This window comes from Humulus lupulus, chromosome 1, assembly GCF_963169125.1.
Source record: "Humulus lupulus chromosome 1, drHumLupu1.1, whole genome shotgun sequence".
In the NCBI taxonomy this organism is placed as follows: Eukaryota; Viridiplantae; Streptophyta; class Magnoliopsida; order Rosales; family Cannabaceae; genus Humulus; species Humulus lupulus.
Window position 1 is genome coordinate 152,443,811 of NC_084793.1, and position 11,610 is coordinate 152,455,420.

General features: G+C 34.9%; 1 protein-coding gene across 1 annotated transcript; it reads right to left on the reverse strand.

Annotated features, from left to right (window-relative positions):
- Positions 1–2,398: 2,398 nt before the first annotated feature.
- LOC133799317 (3-ketoacyl-CoA synthase 4-like) lies at positions 2,399–4,651 on the reverse strand. Its single transcript, XM_062237340.1, has one exon. The coding sequence runs from the start codon at positions 4,089–4,091 to the stop codon at positions 2,559–2,561; it is 1,533 nt and encodes a 510-aa protein (XP_062093324.1). The 5' UTR covers positions 4,092–4,651; the 3' UTR covers positions 2,399–2,558.
- Positions 4,652–11,610: the final 6,959 nt, after the last annotated feature.

Consider the following 11,610-nt stretch of genomic DNA (forward strand, 5'->3'; position numbering starts at 1 on the left):
TGAAATTTCATCCTCAAAATTTATTCAAACACCTAGGGATACAAATCCCGTGAATCTGACTATAACTTCAAGGTCTAGTCCTTTACCTTTTTATCCCTTAGTAACACTCTCACTAGAGTGACATTCTTATTCTATAAGACTCTATCTTATTATCATAATTCCATTAGCTTTTCCTTGTGCAGTAACTCCCACCGAAATTCTAGCGTCTCCTCACCCCATCACCGGTAATATTTTACACCTCTTTCCTTGACATTGGCACCAGTAATACCTTATGAGCCACCACCCATACTAGGGTAAGGCTAATTTGTAGGCCCCTGGCCTAGTCCTTATTAGGATCTCAAAAGTCCATTAAATCGGTAGTCAAAACTCCTCTTTCTTTCGTAAGATATCTTATCCTTTCTAGTCCACATGTAAAACCTGAGACCTTTCAGGTTGAAAAGTCAAAAAGTGAAGAAAAAAAATTATTAAATTATATATATGTGATGGGACCCACTTATTTAAAAAAATTATATATTTAGATTTTCTTCCTTTTCTTCTCCCTCCCCGACTTTTCTTTCTTCTTCTTCTTCTTCTTTTACTTTTCTTTACTTGCCTTTCTCTCGGCAAGTCACGGCAAGGACACCAGACCCAACCACCGCCGACCACCATTTCTGACACGTGCTAGAGCTAGAGCACTAGTGGTCGACGACAAACCCATCCCCAAAATCCCAAGACCATCAGATTTAAGACGCACACGAACAGAGGTGTCAAAGTTTAGTCGTCAAAACTTCGCTCCATTTTCCGGCCAACTTAGACCACCGTTCTGTGAGTGGGTGGCACCGTTGGAACCAACATGAAGAAATGAACGTTGCCCACTAAGTCATTCTGGACAACTCACCGTTTTTCTTCGGTGAGATTTTGGGTATCTTTGCCCATTTGAAAACATTTTCCGGCGACACTGGAGGTCATTTGGGCGAAGGAGTTGTACTTTCATACTTTCATGATGTACTCATCGAGAGGATCATTTTGATATATGTCATGCATAAATTCGTCAACGTTTTCGGTACACCGCTCACTACTGCCACCAACCGCTATTGTGCACTGCTTGGGTGGGATTCCGGAACTTGAAATTTTAAATATGGTCATATTATATGTCGTTGGACACGATTTTGAATAAGGAATGCAATGATGATAAACATTTGCTTATTTTGTGGACATCGGAAAAGCGTGATATTAAAATCGGACTAAATCACTCTAGGATCATCGTTAAGCTTGGGAGCATCGCTTTGAACTCGAATTGAAAATTCTAAGTTAGGGTCGCAACTTGACTATTGGACTTATTTTACTTGTATTGAATTGCATTAAACATATTCCAATTTTGATATTTGTAAAATGTTTGAAAAATTGAAAACTTAATCTGCATGTTTTCTAACCTGTTCTGAGGGCACTGAGTGCCAAATATATTTTGTTCACTTATTTATGAAGGTTATGATTTGTGGGTTTTATTCAAATGCAGCTGTTATGCTGCCCAATTTTCCAAAATATAAATGGAATATGTTTATTTATTTTCATGTTTACCTGCATTTGGTTATACCGATGAGAGCCATAGTGATCATGATTTGGGCATGTTGTTGTTTCACGACCTAGTCTCTGTGTCATTATAGGTAGATCAGGTTTCCACTAACCTGTAGGTGTAAATACCTAGCATCTGTATACAAGAAGTGTTATGAGTCTCCCCTTGTGGTGGTTATCAGGTCCGGCTATCCGGTTTAGGATGTCAATTTTTCTATGGTGGGCAACGGGAACAAGGAATCTAGTGGATGGTGTGATGTGCACTTGTAGCTATGCTCTTATGATTATTTGTGGTTTCATCTCTTACTCTTCGATAATACATGAAATGAGGAGGAGTGTAGAGGAATAATTTCCCTAATGACATGGCAAGTAAAAGAACGAAGAGCTCGTTAGTTCTGATTGAATGAATGAAGAGCTCATTCTGAAAGAAGAGATGGGGAGGCAGAGGAAGGAATGAAGAAGATGAACACGTGGACCAATAAAAAAGAGTCTTCCTAATTCCTTTACTTATTTCCTTTTTCTATAAATAATAGACAAGGGATCGATCATTTTAGGGGACCTGTTGGATTGATTGTATTTTCGCATGATTGTGGTTTTAAATGAGAGAATCATTGACTGATTTAAGCATAGTAGTATTTTTTTCAAGTACTCTCCATTTGATTCACTCTCTCAATTCCTTTGAAGAACATATAGAAATATTTATACAATTGGTTCAGCCAATAGAATGTGTGAATATGCAATGTACTGCATCAAATAACAACATGAAGATGAAGATTTTCCACGCTAAGGAAAGTTATCGTTTTGGCGAAGATTTTGACTTAAAAAATGAGAATTGGAATAGATGAGGTTCAAGAACATAAATCAAGATTCCTTACAAGAGAAATACATTGTACATGAATGTAGATAATAAATATAGGACATGACTTAACATGCCAATAAATAAATAACCCCTAAAGAAACAAGGTGAACCAACTTTCTCTAATAAAAAACTCCTTATTAACTTGATCCTAAACAACTATCTCCACCGGATACCTTTCAATGCAATCCTCCCAAGGACTGCTAGGAGAAGGCTTAACGTTCCTCAAGGCCTCCCAAACAGCACTGTTACACTTGAAACCACTCCCGAAAGCAATCTGCCATAATCGATTCTTCTTCTTCATCCTTCCTTTGGCCTCAGTGTAAGCCAGTTCGTACCAAATCGAGCTGGAGGACGTGTTACCGAACCGGTGAAGCGTCATCCTCGATGCCTCCACATGCTCTGGCCGAAGCTGCAAGTTCTTCTCCAGCTCATCGATCACTGCTCGGCCCCCTGCGTGGATGCAAAAATGGTCGAATGCGAGCTTGAAATCGGGTATGTAAGGCTTAGTTTTGGCATTGAAAAGCTTCTTGGCAACCAAAGTGGCGAAAAAGAGAAGTTGTTCACTGATAGGAAGGACCAGAGGGCCTAACGTGGTGATGTTAGTCTTGAGAGCTCCACCAGCAATTGCCATAAGATCCTTTGATAAGGACACCCCTGTTTTCCCCTGATTGTCTTGTTCCTGATAGACGCACTTAAACGCCTTGTCGTCTGAACCCTGATGAGTTCGAACAACATGGATGAGCTTGTACTTGGCACGGTGATGGTCTGACGACTTGTTCGAGAGAAGAACCGCCGCGCCACCTACTCGGAACAAACAGTTAGGAATCAACATCGATTTTTTATTCCCAAAATACCAATTCTGAGTTATGTTCTCAGTGCTAACAACAACTGCGAAAGTATTCCTATGAACTTGGAGCATGTCTTTAGCTAAATCAATAGCTATAACTCCAGCACTACACCCCATTCCCCCCAAATTGATGCTCCTGATGTTCCCTCTGAGCTTATACTTGTTCACAATCATAGCTGAAAGCGACGGAGTTGGGTTAAACAGACTGCAATTCACGACGAGGATACCAATATCCTTGGGATTAATATTGGTATTGGAGAATAGGTTATCCAAGGCGCCAAACATAACCTGCTCGGCCTCTTCACGTGCCGCCACCATCGACGGTCTCGGCGGAATCGAATGCATAGCTTCGGGAACATAAGTTTCCTCCCCGAGTCCAGAGCGCTCAAGAATCTTGCGCTGGAACTCGAGGGAGGACTCGTCAAAGTCTCCGGTGAGCTTGGAGTGATCCATAAACTGTTTGAATTTGACATGCAAATTGTTCGGAGGACGATAACAGGAGAAGTCCACGAGGTAGACGGCCCTGGGTCGGGTTGTAATGTAAACGGTGGTCCCAAAAACGACAACCACGGAGCAGATTACAACACTGACCAGATTATACTTGAGTTGCAGCCAGAGCTGGTGGATGTCGTTGGGATTCATCTGCGAGGCTTCAATGACAATGGCCGCCATGATGGGGACCAAACAGAGAGTCAAAAGGTAGGTCATCAAGTAATGATAACCCAGCTTCACGTACTTCAAATTTACGCTCTGCAAAAAGTCGGGCAGTGTCCGACTCTCTTGGATCTGGAATTGTGATGATCCGCCATTGGAGGCGGTGTCACTGGAGTTCATGATGGGTTATTAGAAAAGAGCCTCTTTCAAATGGGTAATTTTTTCTCTTTTCCGTACTCTGTTTTTGGATTGATCTGGGGGGATTCGAGAATATAAATGGTAAACAGGGTATGGCCTACTTGAGACGAAACGGATCTGGGTTTTGGCTATTTTCTGAAATAAATCAAGAACAAACAAAATCGAGAGAGATCGAGATAGAAAGTTGGGTGGGATTTGGCAGAGGTTGACACGGCTAAAATAACAAACGAGCTCGATGACAGAACACGTAGATTTCTAAATAACATCACAACAAACAAAATAAGAAATTCTGGGCTCGATGGCTCTGTTTATCTTAACTGGGAGTTGAAGAGGGAGAGAGAGAGAGAGAGCAAAAAAGGATAAAGCTCAATTAATGAATAAGCATGGTGGGAATTTTGGAGAGGGTCAAACGCAAGAGCAGAAGCTTCAAAGTTTCTTCCGTTATAACTTCTTGACTTTTATTTGGAAATGACGAACACAGAAAGATTACATTATTTTTTAGTTGAAAAACAAAAAAAGAAAAGAAAATATGGTGTGTATTTGGGGCCATTCGATCGTGCAGTTCCCAACTGCTACAGCTCATTAGTTCTCAATCATGTGTCGAGTACCGAAAAATACTGCACATAAGATTTGGTGATTGGACCCACCACCATTGTAAGATTCCTATACAATTTCTATTCTCCCCCACTCTCCAAATAACTATAGTACAAAATTTTCATCGAATTTTGTTTTCTAGAGTTCTGTGATTTTGTATAAGAAACACTAAATTTTACAAAGAATGATAACGTAATACGATGTCAGGTTTAAAGTTCGAGCAAGTTATCATCAAAATTTACGCATTGATCATGGCACCAAATAATTTTTTTTTTGCATAATATAATACTTGAAATTAGGTGGTGTCATTTTGAAATGCGATCTGTTAAGTTTAGAATTAGAACTGTTGAAACTGCTTATCTTTCTCATCTAAAAGTAACTTTAACATTTTAACATTAATTTTTGTTGAAGAGAAAATGTATACAAGTATTAGTTTTTTTAGGTTATTAAAACGAGGGAAGTTCCAAATGATGTTGAAATTAAAAATGATTGTGTTATCCAAACAAGAAAGTTTGCACTAGTGGATTGTGATTACAACTTTGATTCCCTCTTCCTTGAATATTAGTTGTAATTGAGATAACAAAACTTAACAATACTTAAGGGGATGATCGGTTAAATATTAAAAAACAATATACTTGAATTGTTAAATAGATTTGAAAATAATATTTTGACTTTTTAAGTTGTTGATATGTTTGTGGTTTTATATTTAAAATAGTCGTGGGTCCTATTTATTGTAGTCTAAAACTTGAAGCACTTCTAGATACGGATAAATTATCATTTCCAATTTTTATATGCAATGCTACTTTATTTTGAAAAATTGGTTTTGGATCTATTTTTAGAAAAAAGTCTACCAATCAATTATTAGGTGGGCCCATTTATATTTTAAGTATTCAAATCAAAAAAATTGTATTTAAATTCTACACCAATCAGCTCTTAAAATTCTAATAATATTTACAAAAACAAACATCTTTACAAAATACTAGAGCCTAAAAACAATAATATTTTATTGTTATTGCAATTAATACAAATAAATTGATGCAATAAAATATATTTTTATTATTTAAAAAGATCTTTCAAATGACTCTTCCTACGATATGAATATAATGTATTATAACTCAATAAATTTATGTGGTTCTATTAACATGTGCTTTCTTTCTCAATAAATATTCAAAATTTTAAAAATTATTTTCATAATAAAGTTTTTCTATCTCATCTTTATATTTTATTTATTAATTAGTTTTTTTTATCGAATAATTAGTAGAATCATATTCTTCAACAATTATACGTTTGTAAGATCATGAAATTAACATTTTTTTTTAAAGACATTGTTGACTATGTTTTTCGCCAACAATTAATTAGATAAAAGCTTAAACAAATATAAATGAGATACAAAGATTTACGTAGTTCAAATTATTAATTAACCCTAATCCACAAGTCAATTATATTAAGATGAGAGAAGCTTGGAGGTTCACGCTTTTATGGAGTTTCAATAAGCATTTTAGCAATGTCTTGAATACAAAAAATTTGGATCATTTTACAATGTGTGCCCTAACCCTATTTATTGATGACCGAGCACAATTAATTTTCTAATGATGAGTAATTACAATTATTCTCTCTTAATGAGGTATTAAATGTTGAGATTGATTAAATATAATGGTTAAGATATTTACGCGTTGAGCTACAATACTCTTATCGATTTTCATTTAAGGATAAGTGAAAACAAGAGATTGTGTAGAAGGCATCTAAAAGTGACTTTTATGGGTCTAAAGTGATACAATGAGATATTCAAACATTCTCAAAAATTGTTGTAGCATTTGGAGCAATGTTATGATCATTGGAGGGGTCAAAAGTTAGAGTGGGTGGCGATGTGTCGTCTCCTAAGTGGCGTAGCATTGCCAAAATGCAAAGGACTTCAATAGCCCGAGCAGGGATACATCGCCTGTGCAGGTTGTTAGGGACATATAGTTACGTAAAATTCCAAATGATGTGTTTTGAATGCTCTAATCCTATTGGTTAGACTAATGACGATGCCTACACTATAAATATGAGTTATTAGAGTTGTAAAGCCTTGATCACACTTTCCAACTCTCTCTAACCTCTCTCTCTCTCTAGCTCTCAAAGACCAAAATGTTCTCCAGGAAACTCATCAAGCTTTGCTTGACTTGCATGAGTTTTAAGGTTTGTTAAATCTCAAATCTCATTCTACTTAGTTGAAGCTTCAATCAATAAGGGAAGGCTTGTAAGCCTTAGAAGTTATAAGCCTTGCCTGAGGTTCCCAAAGTTTGAAGATTCAAGTTGCTCTAAATCAAAGGTTGTATCTATCTAACTCTAACTTTGTTTTGTGTTACTCTATTGTGTTTTCATTGTTAGTATTGATGATTAACTGTTTCTAAGTTCATCTTATTATCATTGAATCATTTAGTTTCTTATGTTCAAGATTGAGATTCATATTATTAATATGTTTATTTGATTATCAAGATTTGTATTCATACTTTGAATAAGGTTCTTGTTTAGCATTTAGGGTTTCAAATATTGAACTATTCACATTATTAATTGTTGATTTGCAAAGTGTAAAGCCATATATTCCCAACAAGCAAAATCTCTAATACTAATTACTTTCTTTTGTGTTTTGCATAATCAACAATGAGGGAAATATGTTCTTTTACAACCTTCAAATCCTTACTTCAAGAATTGGTTTGTGTTGAACACATAACCATGAAAGATCAAATAAAGTTATGTTTGGATATCCTCTACATGAATGTGGATATGGATTCAAAGTCTTCATCAACAATGGATGAGACAACACAATGGGATTACATACTTAAGGAGATTGGTATCACCAAATTCCTTATTTCTAAATGCGTAGATTTCTGAAATATGAATGAAATCTGTTTGCTGCCATATTTTTGTGAGTTTGAGTTTATTGTTTATGTTAAGAGTACAATGGTGAATGTTAATAAACAATTCAAGGGTTATTGTTATACTTGTTTTATTTGTAAAGTTATTGATCATCATGTGAGACATGGTAATTATAAAGTTAACCATAATGAGATTAGGGTTAATACAATTGATGATGAGATCTTTGTGACCTTAATTGAATTTAATGTATTCAATGAGGAATGTATGATAGCCCTAAAGATAATTGACATAGTTCATGCATGTAGTGATGAGACTAATGCAACCTTAAGAGAAGGTGAACATGTTAATGCAATTGATGATGGGATAATTGCAAAAGAAAGTGAAGATACTAAGGTCAATGCATTTGATGTTGAGATCATTGCAATCCTAAGTAAAGATGCCAATGTCAATGTATTTGATATTGAGATCATTGCAGCATTGAGTGAAGTTAATGCAACCCAAGGAAAGGTGCAAGGATGGTGGTATGATACTTGTGCCACAATCCACGCAACCTATGATAAAACTCTTTTCAAAACCTTTGAAAGTGCAAAGGTAGGAGTTGAAGTCCAAATGAGAAATGAAAATAGATCCAAGGTACTTGGAAGGGGCTGCATTGATGTGTTCTTCACTAATGGAAAGATAGTGGCCCTAACTATTATTTTCCATGTTCTCGATATGACTAGAAACATTATGAGTGGAAGTCTATTGAGTAAATTCAGTATCAAAATGGAGTTTGACTTTGGCAAACTCACTTTGACTAAATTAGGCACTTTTGTGGGAAAGGGTTATACACACTACAACAATTTTGACATTCAGTGACTCCCTACAATGTCTTACACCATTGGTGTAAGATATTAAAAATTAGGAGGGATATTAAATTGCTTATGTTGGGAGACATTGAATTTTTTTATTAATTGCTAAAATTGTAAGACATTAAAAGTGTAGGAAGACGTTGAAAATTTGGAGACTAAACACGTGTCCGAGGGGACATCCAACGTCTCCCACTAGGAGACGTGGAACATCTCCTAGTGGGAGACGTTGGATGTCCCCACTAATTTAATGTGCGTACTCTTTCCTCTTCATTCTCCTAAGACACACATTACACAGGCATTCATCAACTGCGAATTTGGGGTTTTTCTGCGATTTCTAGGGCTCAAAGTGGTATGGTTTCTCTTCATTTTCATGGTTTTAGTTAAAAATTTTTGAAAAAATATCAATGGTTTTGTATAAAGATGAAAAGTAAATGTGATTTTGTGTTAGTTTTACATTATTATGTGTTTTTTTTTTCCATAGATTGTAGGATTTTCTTGGATTTTCCATAGTGGGTTTCTAAGAAATTTTTTACTTTGTTGACAATGTAGAAATTTTTTTAATTTTACATATCACATTGTATATATTTCATTAAGTATATATGTTTATGATTTTTTTTAATTTTTATTATTATTTATTTAGAAATTTAGGTATATTTGTATATATATATATTTAAAAAAATTTATTGAAATTCTAGCAATTTTGATTATATATAGTTATGTTAAAATAAATTTATTAAATAATTTTCAAAATATAGATATATGAAATTTTTTATGTTTTTGTTGATTATTGAGTTTTTTGGTCATGAAAAGTTTTATTGATTTTTTGTTTAGGTTAATTAGTGGCTCATTGGAATTTTTTTTTTATCTGTTTGGCAATCATTTATTTATTAGATGTTTAGTTATATTTGTTTAGTAATATTTTATATATTGATTAATTTAATTTTGTAGGTTGTGATTTTGTTGGTGAGATTTTAGGGTATTTTTTGTATCAAAATTTCTATTTCAATCACACATTTGAGGTAATTAAGTTTATAAAATTACAAGAATATGTTATATATTGCTAGATATTTAGTGATATTTTATTTATTATTTAGTAATCTAATTTTGTTGGTTGTGGATTTAATAGAAAATTTGATTGCTACGTGAAGTAATTTTGCTAGCTTTTGGATTATTAATTGCAAGAGGTACATATATATTCTCTTACTTCTACTTTTAATATTATTAAAAAAATGTTAGAGGAGTTTGAATATCTTAAATATTCATCCATAATGAAGTAGATTCTGTGAATAAAATTGTGTGCTACGGTGATAACGGAAGGTTAAGAACTTGTGTGTTTTAGTGAAGTAGGTTCTGGAGAATTTAGTTGTGTGCTGTGGAGCTATAAGGAACAAACTTATTGTATGTTGTTTGAATTGTTTATTTTACTATTCACATGCAGATGGTTAGGTCACTATTATAGGGAAAATGTTGCCCGATTTTATCTAGGCTTACAAACAATTAGCTTTATATAGACATTTAACTCTATCATGTGCTTATTTAGTGTCGTTTCTTTTATTTTTCATAGACATATGAGAAGATATGGATAGAAAGTGGATGTCAGCAAATAGCTTATCTGTGTAATATAGGAATGGGGTCGATTTGTTGTTAAGGTTTTGTTCAGAAAATGTGAAAGACCCAAATTTTACATATTGTCCATGTCTTAAGTGTGGAAATGTTAAAAAGATTAAAGAACACTTACATTTCAATGGGATCGACAAGAGTAACCCAATTTGGTATTACCATGGGGATATAGCTCCTATTGCTTCAACTTTACCAAGCAGACCAAAATGAGTGAGGCGGAATATAGTAGAGAAGAACTGAGATCCATTAGATGAAATGATTGACGATGCACATTGTGGATCAGGCGTAGACCCAAATAAGTTTTAGACACTCCTCAGTGATGCTGAGAAATCTATTTACCGTACCAAATTTACAAAATTATCTTTGGTTCTTAGGTTGTAAAATCTAAAAGCTAAACATGGCTGGAGTGATAAAAATACTAGTGATTTATTTAGTTTTTTGAAGGAGTTATTGCCCAAAGATAATGAAAGGTCAATTTTATTTTATGAGGAAAATAAGACATTATGCTCATTAGGCATGCAGTATGAAAAAATTCATGCATCTCTTAAAGATTGTATATTATATCGGAACAGCTTTCCATAAGCAAAGTAGTGTCCTACTTGTGGTGAGTCACAATATCAAAAGAAAAGAAATGGTGAGGATGTCAAGGAAGGAGTACCTGCCAAAGTTTTATGGTACCTTCCGCCAATTCCTCGTTTCATCTGATTGATTAGAAATGTCGAACCTGCTAAAAGTTTGTCGTGTCATGCTAATGAGAGAATAAAGGATGGTAAATTAAGACATCCAGTTGACACCCTAACTTGGAAGAGAGTTGATTTGAAGTGACCTTCTTTTGGAAATGAATCACGTAATATTCGTCTAGGTCTTTCGACTGACGGGATTAATCCACACACATCTCTTTGCAGTAAGTATAGTTTTTGCCTATTATGCTTGTTATTTACAATCTACCCCCATGGTTGTGTGAAGAGAAAGTTTACGTTGTTGACCTTGTTGATATCAAGACCTAAACAACCTGGTAATGACATTGACGTCTATCTAGCTCCTCTTATAGATGACTTGAAAACTTTGTGGGATGAAGGGGTTAAGGTATATGATGCGTATAGGCAGGAAGAATTTAATCTTAGAGCAGTCTTGTTGTGGACAATTAATGACTTTCCTTCTTATGGAAATTTATCTGGGTTTAGTGTTAAACACTACACCAAACACCCATTACCATAACACTTCATTATAATACTATTTAAAAAGAGTTATTGTATATATAAAATTAATGAATAAAATCACATGCGGCAAGTTAAAAAAAAAGCGGCAAGTGAAAAAAAAAGAGGCAAATTTTCCTTCTCATTTTCCCTATCTCGGACCGAAGTCTTCATCTCTTTCTCTCTCTGTCTCAGTCTTCATCTCTTTCTCATTTTCCCTATCTCGAACCAGTCTTCATCTCTTTCTCTCTCTGTCTCATTTTCCACCATATTTTCCTTCTCTCCTTTCTCTTCCTGCTATACCCATCACCACCTCCTCCTCCTCCTCTCTCGGACCGAACCACTGCCTCTCTCGGACCGAACCTCCTACTGGAGCCTTGA